The sequence below is a fragment of the Anolis carolinensis genome, chromosome 1 (assembly GCF_035594765.1).
Source record: "Anolis carolinensis isolate JA03-04 chromosome 1, rAnoCar3.1.pri, whole genome shotgun sequence".
Classification (NCBI taxonomy): Eukaryota; Metazoa; Chordata; class Lepidosauria; order Squamata; family Dactyloidae; genus Anolis; species Anolis carolinensis.
The window spans coordinates 273,011,796-273,031,736 of NC_085841.1; the positions used below are offsets into that span (position 1 = coordinate 273,011,796).

General features: G+C 40.5%; 1 protein-coding gene across 5 annotated transcripts in view; it reads right to left on the bottom strand.

Moving 5' to 3' along the window:
* Positions 1-1,590: 1,590 nt before the first annotated feature.
* lmo1 (LIM domain only 1) overlaps positions 1,591-19,941 on the bottom strand; it is a 119,736-nt gene continuing 101,385 nt past the window's right edge. For 4 of the 5 annotated variants that reach the window (XM_003225329.4, XM_062967682.1, XM_062967685.1 and 1 more), the window contains exons 3-4: positions 16,388-16,513; positions 1,591-2,036 (exon numbers count right to left, since the gene is read on the bottom strand). In XM_003225329.4, the coding sequence (XP_003225377.1) occupies positions 1,931-2,036; positions 16,388-16,513 (232 nt within the window). In that variant the 3' untranslated portion in view covers positions 1,591-1,930. Of the gene's footprint in view, positions 2,037-4,020; positions 4,077-16,387; positions 16,514-19,941 lie in introns of all 5 variants that reach the window. The other variant, XM_062967684.1, reaches the window with a different exon arrangement.

Genomic DNA, 19,941 nt, shown 5'->3' on the forward strand with positions numbered 1-19,941 from the left:
GCAGAAATATAGGATGGTTGACACCTGGGGCACTTTCAGACAGGGGAAAACCCCACAGTGTGGCCAGGTACGCTGGAGTGTGTGTATGTGTGTTTAGATGCCCTCCCAGTAACTACCAGGAAGGCACCCAGATTTTCAAAAAATCTCTTAAAAGAAGAAATAAAGTGCCCCAAGTCCCCTTGAGGAGAGGGATATAAATAAAGCCTTATTTATTTATTTACTGCATTTATATCCCACCTTCTCACCCCGAAGGGGACTCAGAGCGGCTTACAAATTAAATTTACATACAATATTAATTTATAAATTATTTACCCAGCCACCATTAAGGTGCTGCTGGAGTCCTCCTGGCAGGTAGAAATGATGTGGGGGAAGTGGCAAGAAGGAAAATCGCTCCTCGTCCTCCCCCCCCCCCCACCTCCTGGTGTGTCACTTTTACGCACCAGGAGCAGTCCAGCAGTACTTTAATGGCAGCTGAGTAAGTTATTTCTTCTTTTATGGGCTTTTTTTGGAGGGGGGGGGGGAGTGGGTGAGAGCCATTGTGCATCTTTGGGCTCAGGAGCCCGAAAGGTTTGAGATGGCTGTGGAACCCACCCCCTGACAGTCCCAGAACTATTTGTGGGTGTGTCCTCACAGGCCCAATAGCCCATTAGACCCGGGCCTTTCAGGAAGGCCCAGATTAAATTGGGTATCTAATTAATTCAGGACAAAGCAGGGTTCACCTTCTTTATCCCAAATTCATTCACTTTTAATTGAGGCATCATTTGGATGCCTCAGGTAAAAGCTGACAGGCCCCGCATTTTGGGGCCTGTCTCGAAGGGCTCCTAGATTGAAAAAAGTTTGCGTGAAAAGGATCTATGGGCCTTAGTAGACCACAAATTAAACATGAGTCAATGGTGGAATTGAATGGAAAAAACACCTCGATATAATTCTAGTCTGTATTAATAAGAGTGTAGTTTCCATATTCAGCGAAGTAGTATTGTTACACCATTCTGCTCTGATCACCAGCCATCACATAGAATACTATGTCCACATATGGGAACCACCGTTCAGGAAAGATATTGACAAACTGGAATTTGTTCAGAGAAGAATAACTAAGATTATCAAAGGTTTGGAAACCAACTTTATGAAAAATGACTTACAGAGTTGGTTACATTTGTTTGGAAAAGAGGAAACTCAGAGGTGACACAGTAGCCATCTTCAAATATGTAAAGGGATCTCATGTAGAAGGCAAGGCAAACATGTTTCCTGCTGCTATATTAGAGACTAGAACAAGAACAAATGGATTAAATTGAAAAGGAAAAAGATTCCATTTAGGGAGAACTTCTTGACAGTAAGATCTATCTGATGGTGGAGCAGACTGCCTAAGAGAGTAGTGGACTCTTCTCCTTTGGAGGTGTTTAAACAGAGGTTGAATGGGTATATTTCAGAAGTGCTTTAGTTGTGTATTCCTACATGGCAGGGGGTTGGCCTTTGTAACCCTTTTCAACTATAAGATGGAGACACAAGGTATCTCCCCCCACCCAGTCCCTTTCCATCATTTCTTTCTACATGAGCACCATTGAAATAAAACAACTGTTTAAGATGACCAAGAAACATTCATAATTTTTAATTCACACCTGTAATAAAATTGCATTACATTTTTCATAAAATAAATGTTCCAGTTTATATACAGAAAACAGACTGTACAGAGCCCTACCCCAATTCCCAAAAAAACTCACGAACATACAGGCAATGCAGTGCTCAGCTAAGCAGGCACGACTGTACATCTAAAATTGTAACTGCTTTGTGTTGTGTGTGTGGGAAATACTACAATGTATTCAGTCCTTCTGGACCAAGATTTAAAAAAATATTGCAGGCAAGCTGACAGACGCCCGTCACTATTAGTGCAGGTGAACGTCCATCCCACAGTGTTTCAGCAAAGCAGGGTGTGTTATTGAACTTGGGGTTCAAAGCTTCCATTCAGTTGCCCCTCCTCATAGTCCATCTGACACAAGATCATGTTGTTCTTCAGGAAAAACTTGTCTCCCACGCAAAATCTACAAAACAAGCAAACAAAAACATTCATTCATTGTTATGCACATCTGAAAAACAGCAACACAACAGCTTCAAGAAACTGATTTTCCTCAGTCTTGAGTGGATATTACATTATTTTGATGTTTGCCAATAAAATATATTTATCTTCAGTTAAAATTTAAGAATACAGAGGCATTACGTGCTCTTTCTCCACCCCAGGATATATTCAGGTTGCTTTATTTTTGTTGCTACTAGTTAATAATCACAGTTATGAAGAAATAAGATAGTACAGTTGAGCAGCCCTTATCTGGGATTCTGAAATCCTCCAAAACCCAATACTATTCAAATGGGTGAAGTATTTTGGGGTTGGTCTCTCCCCCGCCCCCACACATTTTGTAATGCCTGTATTTGCATTTACATACACCTGGGAAATCCCAAACACTTCTGATCTCAAGCATTTCGGATAAGGGATACTCAACCTATACAATAATCAGGACTAGCCCTCACATTCAGACAAACCAGGTGACTTGGCTGAAACAGTATATTTCAAATGGGCAGAAAGTTTTTTCATTTATGAATACATTTTTGTCTTCACAGCAGTTGGGCACTGATGTATAAGAATCAATATTGTCATACAATAAAATCAATTAAAATCATAAATGATAGGACTTTTAGAAGAGTAAAGATGAATTACATAGATTATCAATTAAACACTGGACAATTTATAATTTGTTAATTTTTAAAAAATAATATAATCATAGGATATGTGTAGCCTAGATAAAATTGGTTTTGCATGAAGGTTTTTTTTAAGCCAGCTTTTGACTTTGCAATAAAATGATCTTAGTGTTGGTGCCATTGCCAATCAAGCCTCTAAGGGGAAGGAATTCTACAACAGGGAGCCACCACAGAGAAGGCTCAATGTATTGTATTCTCCTTACTGGTGGGACACAGAGGAGGGCACTTCAAATAGATCTCATTTCTCAGGCAGGCTAATATAGAGACTAGTGTTTGCTCAAGTACTGAGGTCCAATGCCACTTTGGCCTTTAAATTTTATCAACAGCAACTTTAGATCAGACATGCAGTCAATGCATTAATCCACATTTGGTGTTATATGGTGTTGTATAGTATTCCGGTGAGCAGTCCAGCTGCTGCATTTTGTACTCACTGCAGTTTCTACTCATCTTCAAGGGTAGCCCCATATAGTGTGCTACAGTATTCCAACTGGAAAGTTATCAGTGCACGGACTACTGGAGCTAAGAATATTGACTTCTTTTTTGCTGGATGCAGCATGCACATACTGACCCTTTGGTTTTGATTGATTTTCTTCTTATTTTGTTACTACTGTTTGTGTGTCCAGCTATGAGAACATAGTCATACTTTCTTCTCTTCCATCCCACCCTTCTCTGGCCACTGTGCAGCTGTGTTGGAGGTTCTGCAGTATGTCTGGAGGAGTGGGTGGGGGAGGGGGTAGAGGGGCAATGGGATTAAATTCTGCTAGGTAGAATTTTACACTGCATTCCATGGTACAGCATCTTAGTTTGTAGGTCAAGTCTGACAAGCAACAGGTCAGAATTACTGCTCTTCATACCTGGTTCCCCTGCTCCTGCTATGTACTGGAGACATGAAATAGCGACCATAACTATTCCTGCTAACCACATACCCCTTATTACATCCTTTAGTTTGAGATGGAATAACTTGGCCCTGCCCACAATGAAGGACATGTCTATACTGACCACTTATCCCGTGGCAGATCCGATGTGGTCAATATCAAAACAGTCCTGTGGAGGTGGGAGTGAGTCCTAACCATCCAAGGGGATAATCTGGAGCAATCCATGACCATGGTTAACATGGTTCAAGCTGCTTTGGCCTGTGTTAAGTGGCATGGAGTGCATTCACCAGCTCTTTGCATTCCATGGTTGATGTAGACGTGCCCAAAGACTACTGCCTATGTCACACCTCTGTATCCAAATACACAGGCCAACCAACTACAAATGAACAAAACTCACCAGTAATTTGTTCTCTAACTTTTCACCAAGCTATGTAGTTTAAAATTCGAATTATGCTGCAACAGATAAAATTCCACAGATTATTGCCCAATTCAGTGTCTATATTTCCATAGCCCTGAGGTGACTCACAGTATTTACTTCATTTTAAAGGCTATAAAGCCCATTCTTTCCACCTTATGTGCAGTATTGAAGAATACACAGACATTTCTCCAGGACTGTGTTAGCCTTTGATGGAAGCATGAGGGTTTTTATATACAATATAAATTGTTCTGTTTGAATGGAGTCCTGTGCTATTTAACTAATTTCATCAGAATATCATTTAGGATTTTTTTTAATCCCGAAGTCCCCAAATATCATTATTTAAAGGGCAAGAACAAAGCAGGCACTGGATACCTCACACTTACTGCTTAGCAGCAGGGACAAACCTTGCTTAGCTTTTAAGATCATACAGGACGTGGCATCTTTGTGGTGTTTATATGTGGGACTATGTATCATTCTCTGACAAAATATCACAAGACGACTCCATGAATGCCAGATGTTTATGAGCAGAAATATCAGCTTTTGGCAGATAGATAATGGGTTTCTTTTCAATCAAGAATACAGAATCTTTTACATTAACTGCAAGGTAACTTCTTCCCTTGATGCCAAGAATCTTGTTCATGCCTGCAGAACATTGTGTTTTGTGAACTTAACAAAATGCATTTCATTACCACCTGAAATTTGCAGACTTTAAGGAGAATGCTTAAATACTCTGTCCTAAATCCTATGGTTATTGCCATCTCAAAGCAAACACAGTGAATCAATGGGATTTACATAAATAGTGACTTACCAAGATCCCATAGATGCAGTGAATTTACTCTAGGTGAGATCAGAAATTGAATTCAGACCCTCTGTTAAGCAATATTAGCAATGTTAAGCAATATCAATAATCTTTTCTTAAGCTAACTCAAAGGTAGCAAAATAGTGTTTGTGGCTTTTGCATCCACTGCATGAAAGGAATATCATATTACTTTTTGATATTGTATACATGAAACTTCCTTTTAAAATCTGCAAAACCCTTTGGTGATTTTTGCATTGGAATAAGGAAAAAAAACACAGTAATATGAATTTTCATCCTCCCCTTTTTTGGTCAATACTTTTTGCTTGTTATCATACTAATATACCTAATATTCACCATAACAATGAGGGCAGAAAGACTCACCAAACAAAGGAGACAAAGAAGTTTTGAAATATAACTTCAGAGATAGCATTCTTTTTTCTGCCCTAGTCCAGTTGTTTATCACAACTACAGCTGGTTGGGAGCCGATTCTCAATTACCCTATTCCACTGCACTTCACCAACACTGAGACTAAGGAGTCAGATCAGAGAAGCAGGAGAACCCTAGAAGGATAAGGCTGGCATAAGGAACATTTTTTTCAATAGTGTTATAAAAGCACTGAAGTCTTGAAGGTCTTGAAGGAACCAGTGGGATTCTGAAATCTCATTTTTTTAAAAAGTCTGAAATTAGGGTTTGGCAGATAAGCCTCGTTTGCTAATAACACCAAAGGTACTAAAACAAAAGTAGCAATTTGAGAAGGGCATCAAAATAATAAATACAGTTGATGGAACTCTCAACCCAATGATAAAAAGCAAAATCTTTGTTGAAGATCATTATAAAAGGAACCAAAATTATTATTTTGGCTGGCATAATGTCGTGATCCAAATCTGTGGTATGACCACAGCTGGAATACTGTATCATTGCATGCCAGAAAAGAAATTTCAGAGCTTGCAAAAGTGCAGCAAGAAATAAGCTAAAAGGGGCAGAGCAATTCCTCCATGAGGAAAGGTTATAACAAGCAAGGTTTTGGGGAAAGGAGAATAAGAAGGGACATGACAGAGAATAAAGAATTATACCTGGTGTTGAGAGAGTGTTTTTTCCTTTTTAGTAAAAACAGAATATGGGATCACCCAATAAAATTGAATGTTGGAAGGTTCAGGATGGATTTCCTGAAAGGAAACATTTTTCTACATGGTGCTACTTTAACATGTAGTGATGGTAAGCAGCAACATGGATGGCTTTTAAAAAGAGATCAGATAAAATTGTGGAGGGTTCAGTTAATGGTATTATTCCTGACAGCTCTATATCACTTTAGATATCAATATCAATTGCTGATCAGGATGGATCTGTTGCAATTGTGCCCAACCTCTGAGTTTTGCTTGAAAAAAATGGGCCAGTTAATCTTCATGTTGATTCTGTAGTGCATGTGCTGATCTCTGCACATGCACCTCAATAAGTGTCTATCTCATGTCTCCAAAGAGGAGTGTTAGCCAAAATTATCCAAAACACAACAACAACATAGGATTTCATATACAGTATGACTTCCATAGCCATGGGATTGGTACCCATAGTTTCACTTATCGGAATCTGACAAAATATGGCCTCTCTTGGAATGTTCTATGTCCTCCAAGCAATTCTATGTTATGCTTCCATTGAAGTTATCGTACAGTCACTCTGAAGGACCTTTCATATTCCTAGAAAGAATTCATCTCTGAGAAGTTTCTAGGCCCTCAAGGATGACTCTAATGACCTCATCAGATGGGGTTTGAGATGCATCCTAGGATGTTTTCCTGCCAGTCCAGCGACAGATGGGCCTATCTCACAAAGTTGCTGCACTTCCAGCTGAAGCCCCACCCACAACTGAAGTGGAAGCATTGTACAATGCTTCCCTTCCAACACAGGAGCCTGCCCATGTTGTTCTGGCTTCAATGGAGCCAGCACAGATCCTTGCCATTCAGGCAGTTCTTTATATGTGTGATGGGGGAAGCATTGCCACAAGGGAGCGGTGCCCGTGGTGACGTATTTACCCCGCTGCCCCTGTGTTTCTTTGGTGAAGCCAGGCTAAGCAGGATGCTTTGCCTGACTCATGTCATAAGGTAGTATGGTAACTTCTGATGAAAATAATTAATTTCAATAGGGTTCACTATTGATAATTTCTTATGTCCATGCTAATTTCTGGAACATATCCTCTGTGGATATGAAGATTGTCCTGTAATATGAAATGAAGTCCTTCCTCAACTAGATGAAAACTAAAGAACTATCCATTCTACTTAATTCACCAAAGACTCAATGTTTTTGGTAAATTATATTTTTCTGATCTACAGATGTATGATAGTTGAATTTGCTGGTATCCAAGAAATATATGATTTCATTAGAAATCGCCCTGAGTGCCTTTGGGGAGATAGGGCAGGCTATAAATGAAGTTTTATAAAGTTTAACCAATTGGTATAATTCAGCTTGATACCCTCTATCTACGCTTGGTATCCTCTATCATACGTCCTTTTGAGTATGCCTTTCAAAGCAATTTGGCTTTACGGTCTTGAATTCACACTGGAGATACTGCCACAAAATAATATGTTTCTAGTTGAAACCTATGCCTAGAAATTTGTCCTGAAAGTCTAAGGCCTCTCCAAGTGTTTTGCTGAATTGGAAAGGTTTCCGTTGCTGATGGAAAAAAAAAGACAGCTGCTGACTTGCAACTTATTTTTGCCTCAAACTGAAAAAGCAAAAACTGAAGGAGTAGTAATGCAAAATGAAGATTAAAGTCTTGCCAACGGCACAAATGCAGCCTGCTTGACAGCTGCCTCTTGCCAAATCAGCTGAGGTTTAGAGTAGCAGGCTTGGAAGACCTTGCAAAGCATTAAAAAGAAATATTTTATGTTTCAGAATGACATTTTGGAAGCTTGCAGGCTAGAGTTTCAAAATGGGATCAAAATAGGCACCTTGGGGCTGTTTCACACATTACAAACAGGAAACCTGGATTTGCCACCAAATTCACATTTCCCCGACACACCTGATTGCAAGCTATAGCCAATCTAGTTTCCTGCCGAATTTACCTGCATGATGCAAAGATTTACAAATGTGTTCAAAATGCTCATTCATAGTTTAGATTTTCAAGCATATAAGTATAGCAACTTGACTATTGTAATAATAAATGAGTATTCACTCTCCAAATTTATTTATTTAGTGAAAGAGTTCCCAATACGAAACCAAAGGCAGATTATAGTATGGGCTGAAACAAAATGCAAGTGTAGCATGTGCAATTTGCAATGTACTAAGAGATATGACTGAGTGGGGAGAACGGAAATGTGCATAAAGAAGACCTCTTTATTGGTCATGTATTGGTCCATTGTACTGCTTGAACATGTATAACAGGGTCCCCAAACTTTTTAAAAAGGGGGCCAGTTCACTGTCCCTCAGGCCATTGGAGGGCCGGACTATAGTTTTTAAAAAACCAATAACAAATTCCTATGTACACTGCACATATCTTATTTGGAAGTAAAAAAACAAAATGGGAACAAATACAGCTTCAATGTTAATAATAATAATAATAATAATAATAATAATAATAATAAGAAGAAGAAGAAGAAGAAGAAGGTTGGAAGAGACCCCTTGGGCCATCTAGTCCAACCCCCTCTGTCTTTCTGCACCAAAAGCACAAGCAAAGTACCCCTTAATAATTAATTAATTGTTAATTAAATAAACAATTAAAATACCATGATAAAAAGCACAAGCAAAGCATTGAAAGGCGCACACCAGGTGAGGGAGGAGGCAGGAAAGGCGCATGCAGGGCGAGTGAGGAGGTGGGAAAGGTGCACGCCTTTCCCTCCTTCCTCACCCTGTGCACGCCTTCCCCGGCAACGGTGGCAGGAAATGTGTGTGTGGGGTGAGGGAGGAGGGAAAGGCGTGCGCCTTTCCCTCCTTCTCCTTTGCATCTCACCTTGGTGAAGGAGGAAGGAGCCGCTACTGCGGGAGCCGGATAAATAATTTTGGGGGCCTGCATGTGGCCTGCGGGCCATAGTTTGGGGACTCCTGATGTACACACTGGAGGTATGAAAGGAAATGATTGATTAAGCCCTATTGGAATCTGCACATAGACAGTACTTCCAAAATAGTATGAAATCCTGTCCCACATCTTTATGGAAGGACAGGGCTCTTGGTCATTGTTGTTGCTGTTGTTTTGTTAAAAACATAATGCCTGGAGCAGCATTGTGCACAAACATGGAACAAGGAGACTGGATCTCTTTAAGTTGGATAATGCTAATTGGAGAAAAATGTGCCACAAAATGGTCATTCTACTGCTTAAGTTAAGCAGGCATAACTTGGGAAGTCGGTTTTTAAAAAGTGATTTGTTCTTTTTTACTTATTACATTGTTTGAAAAATAATACACACAGCAACATGTTGAAGTGCTCACTGCTTTTCTATTGCCCCCTTTAAGAGGAAAATGTGACACTGGGATTGATACGTAAATGGCATAAATCCTGTAAAAATTAAAGTGAATTCCTGCCTCTAAAAAATAACATTCAAGAGTAATTTTTAAAAAATCACTACTTGACATGAGATGAAGTCACTTTACTTCACTATGTTACTGCCAAAATTTAACTTCAGAGCACCCTCATAACCTTCCAAAAGTAACTGGTCACAGATAAGTAATGTATTTATAATCTGTTACTCCCAAGCTTTGCTTTAGAGGAAAGACCACAGCTGAATGGAAATGCAGGTGTATTGCTTCCTGATCCCTTTCATTGCATTTCCAGTTAAATGTTATAGAAACAAGTGATAGGAAACATCTCTTCTGAGACTTTGAAGAACTGTTGCCTGACAGAGAAGATACTTCACTACTTGGACCAAGACTCTTAAGGCCCTTCCACACTGCTAAAAAGAGGAAGAAAATTAGAATTCTGGTTTTCTCCACATTTCTTGGCCACATAGGCAGTTGAAACCCCACCTTTTTCGCTGAGGGGTGCTCAGACACCCACCTGTGCTGATTCGTAATTGGCATAGGTGGCCATAGGGATCATACATAACATACGGACTTATCATTTGTCTTCTACTAGGCAGAGAGCCTTCTCGGTTGTAGACCCTCAATTATGGGATGCCTTGCCAGCTGAAACTCAAACTATCCGAGACCTACTTGCCTTTCGGAAAGCCTGCAAAACCTTGCTCTTCTGACAAGCTTTCAATGGGTGAAAACTCGGGGCTATGTCTGTTTTTATTGTTGTTTTTATTGTTGTTTTTATTATTGTTTTTATTGTTTTTTGTTATTTTAAAGCTAATTGTATTGTTTTAATCTATTTCTGTAAACCGCTCCGAGCCAAACTGGGAGTAGCGGTATACAAGTCAAATAAATAAATAAATAAATAAATAAAATCCCTCTGCCCCTCTTTTAGCCCTTAAAAATAGAGACAAAGCCTCCATAGGAGACACAAGGCTATGATTCCACTTGAACTGTCATGGCTGCATCCTATGGAATCCTGGAATTTGTAGTTTGCTCAGAAACATTTAGAGCCCTCAAGCTGCAAATTCTAAACACCTCTCCCTAAACCATAAACCTTGGGATTCCATAGGATGCAACCATGGCTTTTCAAATGGAATCATAGTTTATAAATGTCTATTGTGAAAGAACCTCGATATAGAACAGCTTCCTTTGTGCCTTTCAACCATCAGAAAGCCAGTTTGAGGATAAAAATGTATGAAAAATAATTTGTATTGGAAAGGCAACTTACATGACAAGGTAATAAAGTTTCTTTGGTGTAGTGTTTAATGCTATACAATGGATTGAATTAAACAAGAATAAGATTATTGGAATACTGATGTTAAAGTGGAATCTGAACTATGTGAAAAATGGAATCTGAAGTGTGTGAAACTCAAGGTCTTGGAGCCTAAGTCCCTCTTCTGTATGTAAAAAGTCTCTTTTTGTTTGCAGGAGGGCTTTAGATGATGTAGACATTCCTGCTAGTGGAAAGCAGAAAGGCAGTTTGGAGTAATTCACCTTCCTCTTCTACCACCTTATCACACAGGGAGCCCCCCACCCATGCCATTTTGCCAGCAAGTGTGCTGAAATGGCAGACACAAGGGGTGACTCTGTCCTCCCCAAACCTGATTGCAAGCTATAGCCAATCTAGCTTCCTGCTGAGTTTATCTGTATGATAAAAAAGATTTACAAATGTTTTCAAAGCACTCATTCATAGTTTAGATTTTGATGCTTCCACCCATGTTGGGGGTGAGGCCCGCACCAAAAGTCACACGACGTCATGTGATGGCTGGCATGGGGCTCTGTCCATGAAGAAGGTTCAAAGCATCCTAGGACACTTGTTTTACGAAGTATGATGAGGCCCCTAGCCCCTTTCACCCCCTCCTCCAAAAAACCTCTGGAAAAAATTTCTTAGAGACAATGATATGGGGTAGGATACAAGAGTAATAATTGCCCCATCCAAAAATTCCTCCATCCTTACAATGGAAACATCTCATGAGTTGGGTTCCACTTCATATCCCATGCAAAAGCAGCAGGTAAATTTTCTTAACGCTTCTTTCATCTGCTTCCTACAGTTCTTGAAATTAGATTCAGTGTTTATAAGAAGGAGAAGAAATGTGTGTGCATGTGTGTGGGGGTGAGAAATCAACAGTAGAAAAGAAATGCACTTCTCTAACAAACTGCAACAGAGCTATTGCCAGGAAATATTTGAGAAGTAACAGTTAACGCTGACAGTAACACTAACAGTGGCACTGCAGAAGATAATTAATGGAAATTGAGTGCTGAAGTAGTTTTGAGTTTGCAGTGGTTTCTTTTTCTTTTATGCTAACGGTGTAGACAAGTATCTAAAATGAGCTTAACTTTTCATCACATATCGGTGTGGCACATTTTAGAAAACAAGCAAGAAATCAATTCCACAACACACTCTTAGATATTTAAAGAAGGGGAGAAGATATTTCAAAGTCAAAAACTATAATTTAACACTTTATAAGTAGTATTTAAACAGGGGAGTAACTGGTTTTATATCAGATAACGGAGCATTTCAATGTTACAATATTACAGGAAAGCAGATACTATGTGTGTGGCCTCACCCACAATGACTATACAATGCAGTTCAAAGCTAGCTTCAAACTGTGGTGGCAAGACAATAAGCTCCCACAAGTGCATGGAATAAAGTAATTAATGTGCATCAGCACAAAATAGGTGGGGAAGGCATCTCTGCAGTCTATAAAATAGGGCCTGGGGTTACATGCAGTTTATGCACTACCCTTTCCCCATCCCTGGTCTATATGTGCATGTCTGTATATACCTGAGGCAACGTGGTGCAGTGGTCTTAGCATTGGACTACAGCTCTGGAGAACAGGATTAGATTTCCTGATTGTTTATGGGAACCCACTGGGTGGCCTTGGGCAAATCACACACTCCCATCCCCAGATATGATTGAATGCACAACACCACAAAATGTACAGTGTTCCCTCACTTATCACGGGGGTTCCATTCCAGGACCTACCACGATAAGTGGAAATCCGTGAAGTAGGGACACTATTTTAATTTTAATATTTATACATTATTTTAATTGTTATGTGGTCTTTCTCCCCTATGCAAGCCCCGGGGACCTAGTGAACCTTTCCCTACCAGCACCAGCTGGGCCCTTGCTCCAGACCCATCATGTTGCTCTGACTGCTTCCCTGCAGCCAGGGAAGAAAGAACACTGCTCCAGCCAGATGAGTGAGCGAGGGAGGGTGGGCGAGAGAGTGAAGGCCAGCGACAGCAGCAAAAGCCTGGAAGAGGCAGCCGGGTCTGGCTTCTGCCTCCGCTCCAGCCGGGCCATGCCGGGAAATGTGGAGGACTTGGAAGAGGGGGTGGAGTGGAGGCAGAAGCCAGACCTGGCTGCCTCTTCCAGGCTTTTGCTGCTGCCGCTGGCCTTCACTCTCTCATCCACCCTCCCTCGCTCACTCATCCGCTCACTCATCCGGCTGGAGCAGTGTTCTTTCTTCCCTGGCTGCAGGGAAGCAGCCAGAGCAACATGACGGGTCCGGAGCAAGGGCCCAGCAGGCGCTGGTAGGGAAGGGTTGCAAGGGGGACAAAGGCCACATAACAATTAAAATAATTTGTTGTAGTATGTTTTCCGGGCTGTATGGCCATGTTCCAGAAGTATTCTCGCCTGACGTTTTGCCCACATCTATGGCAGGCATCCTCAACGGTTGTGAGGTATATACTTCTGGAACATGGCCATACAGCCTGGAAAACATACAACAACCCTGTGATCCCGGCCATGAAAACCTTCAACATCAAATTAAAATAATGTTTAAATATACCCCTTTTCCCTGCGAAATATCGAGTCCACGAAAAGCGAACCGTGAAGTAGTGGGAGAACACTATATATACCTAGATTTATCAGTCTATATTCTCTCCAGTTTCTTGAAACATGTTCAACATATAGCTCTGACTCTAGTCTATAATGCTTTTATGATATTAAGAAACAATGAAGTACAGTGGCCATTATGTTGTCTTTGTACTGTGGACAAGTGTTCAAATCCCTGCCAAAACCCATGTGAAGACAAGGGATGTAAGTCTTCCTTAGCCTCAATGACATTATATAGAGCTGATGAGAGGATTTCAACGGAAGAATTTCAACTATGCTGCCCATGGATGATGGGAAGGCAGCAAAAATTGTAAACAAACTAAGAGTGTACATGGGCAAGCTTTGGCCCTCCAGATGTTTTGGACTTCAAGTCCCAGAAATTCCATCCTGCTTACTGTCTATTAGTAATTGTGGGAGTACAAGTCCAAAACACCTGGGGGGCCAAAGTTTGCCCATGCCTGGTTTAAACTATACAAACGGGCTTTGGGTCATTTCACAGAGTCCCTCTCCCAATTTTTGTCTTTATTTTTAATTAGGATTTTGGCAACTACCTCTGAAATAACAAAGTGGAGGGCAAAAAGTCTCACAGGATCCAACCCTCTTTATCATTCTAGCATTCCAAAACATTGCATCTGTTTTTTGGGAAGTTTTCACAAACATTTTTAAAGTCAGGACAACTTGTAAGGTTTTTCTGTAATCCATTGAACCCCACTAGATGTCACTATAACCTCAGCGGAATAGCTGATCAAATTGGACAGCTTGATTTATTGTGCCTGCTTCTTTTAAACCGAAAGTCAGTCTACTCCAAACAAATAATGCCAGCTTTGTGTTTGATACAGTACCTTCAATAAAGGTCATCCAAAATGACAGATTGTTCTTGACCATACTCTTACTTCTGATGTATTTGTAGTCAAGGGGAAATGACAATGATTTCACTAAAAAGTTAAATTATACCAAAGGAATGGGTGGGGGAAAAAACATCAACAATAGACACTTTCATATAAGATTGTATCGTAATCATAAGCAAATATGGTCGGACTCACTACTAGCTGTGCTGGGTGATGGGAGCTGCATTTCCAAAACATCTGAAGGGTCACAGCTTTCAATTCCTGCTGGATACTTCTAGAGACTAGATGAGCAAACTTGAACAGCATATTCATCATCCTGATTATCTTTGTGGTCAATGTTTTTAACCATGTTTTTAACTGCACTCTGCCCATCAGGTTGGCACAGTTCAGGCACCCGTGGGAATGGAAATTTGTTGTGCAGGTCAAAGCAATTGATGGTTCCATGCTTGTGGGAAAGTGAAACTGTTGTGAGGGTTTAGCTATCCAAGGTCCTGAATCCTATCACCCAAATGGGTAATTCCTTTCAATGTTGAACTAAACCTGGATTCTCTGCACTACTGGCATGGCAGCATTAGTTGCCACTGCCTCAGCTATTTACGCATTGATATACTATATAAGTATCTGTATGATCAAAGGCTATTTCTGTCAATGTGATCAGGACTCCTAACAGTATGGAAAACTTGAGAACAAGCATTTATTTGGCAACATAATCATCTATGTCACTCTCCAGAGGGTGGGGCGATCATACAGCCCCATTGCATGGGTAATATATGAAGTTGAGAACTGACTGAGTTGGACTTCCTTATGCCAAACCTTCTTGGTGTAAATATGCAGTGGCATGCTCAAGCATAGTTTTATGTTTTATCTGAATGCTTCATTTGATCTATTTATGGTAGTATGATTCTGAAACTGCTTTCTTTCAAGGAAGTGTATAGAAACCAATTTTGTGAACGTTCAGTCTTGCTTAAAATGTAGAATTGCTAGTGCATTGCTTCCAGGTCATTCTGATTTTGAGAAGGCTGAATACCATCTTCTGTATATTGTCTAAATCAGGGATGAGCTGGCTTCAAGCTTGTGCCGTCTATGTTTTTTAAAATTGAAATACCAAGATCTACCAGCTGGAGCCAAGCACAAAAAACTTATACCAAGAATTAAGAAATTCATAGCCTATAAATTAGTTTTGAATACTGTTTCAAACTGTACTCATAGGCTTACCATAACAAAGCTCAGTCTTTTACAAAATATTTTCTTTATTTCAGCAGTGTAATTCAGTGCATGAGAAAAATAATTTTATTGTTACTATTGTTGAAATATAGAGTTAGAAACCTTTTCAGATAACTCCATATCACTTGAAAACCTATCAGAAAACCCCAATATTCTAACAGCCTTTATGTGCTCCTGGAATCTCTCTCAATGCCACCCTGCCTCCCTCTAGACATTTTCCTGGAATTCTAAAATAATTCTATGTTTGGGCTACTTTTTAAAAGTTGTGGCTAATTGGAAGTGGGATAGATTCAGTACAGATTGTTAATGCACGCTTATATTTAATGTTTGAATGCCATTGGAAAGCATGAGTTCAGCCTGCCTTGTTCTACCATAAGAGGGGATAGGAAGGATAGAAATTCTAAGTATCACTTTGATATTCTGCTTTCCATTGACAAAATTAAACCTGAAATTGACTTCATGCAACGGACAACCAGTGATAGCACATGAAAAGCTGCAAGGCACTTCTGTGTGTGATGGAGACATGAGACACTTCAAACTCACTTGTGCCTTCATTTATCAGGCTTTGTCTCTTACTGTTGGATTTTTAAGCATACATTATATATTCCACTGAAAAGTTACACTGTGAGCAAAGCAATCTACTGTCTGTGTGCTTCTGAGATTCTATAAGGGATTATTTAGAGTAGCATGTTTCTTTTCCCTCATCTCCCCACCCAATCCTTGAGATGCCTGACTTAAGCAACCTTGATTTTGAAACTATTTATGCCAAGCGATCCTCATCTCAATGGATGTTCAGTAGACCGACTAGAGGCTTGGCTTTGAAGCGGTTCATTCGTTGCCTCCACACTACTTAACACCACCTGCTGGTCTAGATCTCAGCCCCCCCCCCCCCCCCCCCCAGCCTGTTCCACAATCTAACCAACCATTGATTCTGCATGTTTAGTCAGAGATCTGCAGGGAAAAGGCTTCAATGTTCAATTAGCAGGTTAAAACAACTTGCCAGCAGTGGCAATATGAGGACCTGGGAGAAAGTGAGAGAGATCAAACAGCAAACCAGACTCCCCCGTTCCATGGGGACGGAAACAACTTGCAGATTCCCTCCTCCCTTTAAATTCATGTAAAAGTCCCATATCCTCACCTCTGGTTGCAAAGCTGGCAGGCAAAGCAGTCCAAGTGGTAAACATTATCTCTGGCCCTCATCACCATCTCAAAGGCAGGGATCAGCTTACTGCAGGCAGCACAATTCCCAGTGGTCCCAAAGAGCCTGCCAAGGAAGCATAGTCATTAGAAGCCGTTTTAATTAAATGGCGGAAGGACTAATGAAGTGTAATTAGCAGTATCAAATACTGTATTGCACCAATAAAGAGAAGTTGCACAGGCCCCCATTTCGCTGACCAGCCAGTGTGTTTGTGTGTGGGAACGGAGGCTCAAGCTGCGTGGAGAGCCAAACCAGGGTCCTTTGCTAAGCATATGAGCCTCCAGTTAATTGACTGTCTAATGAAGAAATCTTTTCAACATGCTCACCAAGGACTATTTGGGATCCCCACAATGTTTCAGTCCAAAGCAATCTCATTTTTTTGTGCAAATTAAGAGCATTTTTGCAGATCATTTTTACAGTCCTCTCTGGTGGACATTCTACTTTCTAATTTGTGATCTTTTCATGAATTCCTCACAGAATTCCTTTACTTTACTACCTGGGGGAAAAAGTGCAGAGTACTGTTAGGCCAGGACTCGGTGTGTATGCCATTGCTGTGAGCAACATTCTGTCTTTCTAGGATGTATGCTGAAGATTCTTCCCTTGATGTCTTTCCAGAGATCAGCACCCTCACCTTCCCATTTTATTTTCTTAGTTTTATTATTTCAATTATTTATACCCCGCCCTTCTCACCCGAGGGGACTCAGGGTGGCTTACAAGTGGCAATTGATGCCGTTACACTAAGTTTCTAAGGATTGAAGATGTAGACACATTGCTGATGTTCCTCAGGGTCCACATGGTGCAACATAAAGGCCACTTGGAGAAATTTAGGTGCTGGGCAGGATTACAGTTTTTCCATAGAAAATCTGACCTGTCTCAAGTGGTAAAACCCCAAGTGCTAACTGGGGCTGGTTACAGGAATCATACATGTCCTGTGTTCAGATAACTCCACTAGCAGCTGGTCTGTTTCTGGGCACAATTCTAATTGTTGATTGTGAGGTCTAAGGCCCCATATGGCTTAGGTCCAGATTATCTGAAAAACTCCCTGTATGGGTCTGTCCAGACTCTGAGTTAAGAGATGTTCTTCTCTCGGTCCCACTGCCTTCATGGGTACAGCTGTGGGGTACATGAGACAGGGCCTTTTCAGTGGATGCCCTTAGGTTCTAGGGCCTGCTCTTTAGGGACGTTACAATGGCTCCTTCCTTGTTGTCCTTCAGTTGCTAGATGAAACCCTTGTATTCTCACAGGCTTTTAGAATAGAAAGTTTTTAAGAAATGGGCCTTTAATAGGGTGCTGTATCATTCTAAGCGGTACTAATTTTTAACCACTGCTTACCATTTTTGAATATGCATTTGAAATTGTTTTGATGTTGTTAATGGTTTAAATGACGTTGTTTTGAATGTTTTAATCATATTCTAATTATTTTAATTTATAAGCCACCTGGCACTCCAATCCTAGGTAGGGAAAACAACAACACAAATAACAACACAAAGGAAAAAATGTCTCACCTGAGAAAAGTATGTAGGGATGGAAAATGAAAAAAAAGAGGAATGGAAAAAAAAGGCCGAAACAGGAAAGTGAGAAAACAGAAGAAACCATTCTAAAGAAAAGGGTTGTATCTAGGCCCCAATGTCTCTTCCTAGTGTTCTGACTTCACCAGTGTCTTTTATGGTCACATCAGTGATTGTAAAACATCAAAACCCCTTGTTCTGTGATTTAGTCCTAAATGAAAATACATAGTGGGTTTTTTTTAGCCCTCCCCCAAAGCTGGAGTACAGGTCCCAAAATGCTTCAAAAATGGCTCAGCTGACTATCCAAGACATGGCTAAGTTATAATCTAGACCTATATTGAAGGTGTTGCAAGAGTCATTCAGCACATCAGTCTCTTCATATGTTGATTCCAGGTAAGTAATGTTCATGGGAAACTGGCCCAAATTTTCCACCTGAGAAAAGTCCAACATGCCAATCTCGGAAATGCTACAAATCTTAATTGGAATCTCAACATGGAAACATATTTTTGGCAAAAAGAAACCTGATGTGAGTAGCTCTTCTTAGTTTCCCTTTCTCCAAGCCAGTGAAAACAGGCCTACTTCTCCATCACTTGGTTCCACACCACCTCCTTTATCTCTAGAGATAGCTTTTATGTCAGTGCAGATGGTTTGCCAGTTTTGCTATCTGCCTCCACAGACACTGGCAGCTCTAACAGCATGACACCCAAAGAAGTTCTAGGCCCTCTTATGGGTCCTTGAAGATCAATGTGCCATCAACATCCCATGAAGAAAATAACAAAAGAATTCAAATAAAAGCAGGAGGAATCTATTGACAGTTTTGGACATGGAAAGTGTACTATATATCAGTGGTAAAGTGCATGCTTTGTATACTAAAGCCCTCAACTAGTCAGGTAAGGAGGGAAGATCCAGGTAGCAGGGCAGACAAAAGAACTTGGAGAAATACTGTAGGTTAAAGTAAATAGTATTGCCCTAGCCCAGTGGTCCTCAACCTGTGGGTCCCCAGATGTTTTGGCCTTCAACTCCCAGTAGCCTAACAGCTGGTAAACTGGCTGATATTTCTGGGAGTTGTAGGCCAAAACAGCTGGGGACCCACAGGATGAGAACCACTACCCTAGATGGTCTAGAATAGGGGTTCTCAAGCTTTTTCAACCTTGCAGCCCTTTTTGAAGCAAAGGTTTCTTGTGGAGCCCCAAGAAATATTTATATATTATGTTATATATTATATATAATGTATATATATATATCAGTCATTGACAAATTTTGGAACACAGGAGTTGCATTGCATTTTAAAATTTGACAGATAGGCTGGGCCAGAAGTAAACAGATGAGGAGTGTTTGTGTGAACTAATTGAAATAAAATGAACAAATTCCTATGCACACTGCACATATCTCATTTGTAGTGCAAAAAAGAGAATAATACAACATTTAAAATGAAGAACAATTTTAACCAACATAAACTTAACAGTATTTCAGTGGAGGACCCCAGGCGCCATCCAGTCCAACCTCCTTCTGCCATGCACTAAAAGCACAATCAAAACACCCTCAATAAGCACGCTTGTACAAGGGGATGTGGACGGCCAAATAGCTTGAACCTGAACCGTCGAGGGCTTTAAAGGTCACAATCAGCATTCTGAATTGTGTCCGGAAACTGACTGGCAGTCAGTGGAGCTCCTGCAGGAGGAGGGTTATCTGCTCCCTGTAGCCTGTTGAAGTGGAAATGATTGTATATAGAGTTGTTTAAATGTAATTGAGTTATAGTGTTGCAATGTGAGCTGGAGATTGCATCATGCTTTGTCTGCTGTCCACTATGCGAGTGTGTAAAGAGTTAACTGTGTATTGCATCAGACAGCAGAGGTGGTTATAAATAGCTCCTTGTGTTATCTCTCTGTCTTCTCTCTGCCTCTCTGCACTCTGTCTGTATATATAGTCTTGAGAGTTATCCGTTTGTTAGTAAACTTTTTGTAGATAGCCAAACAGGCTTCAGCC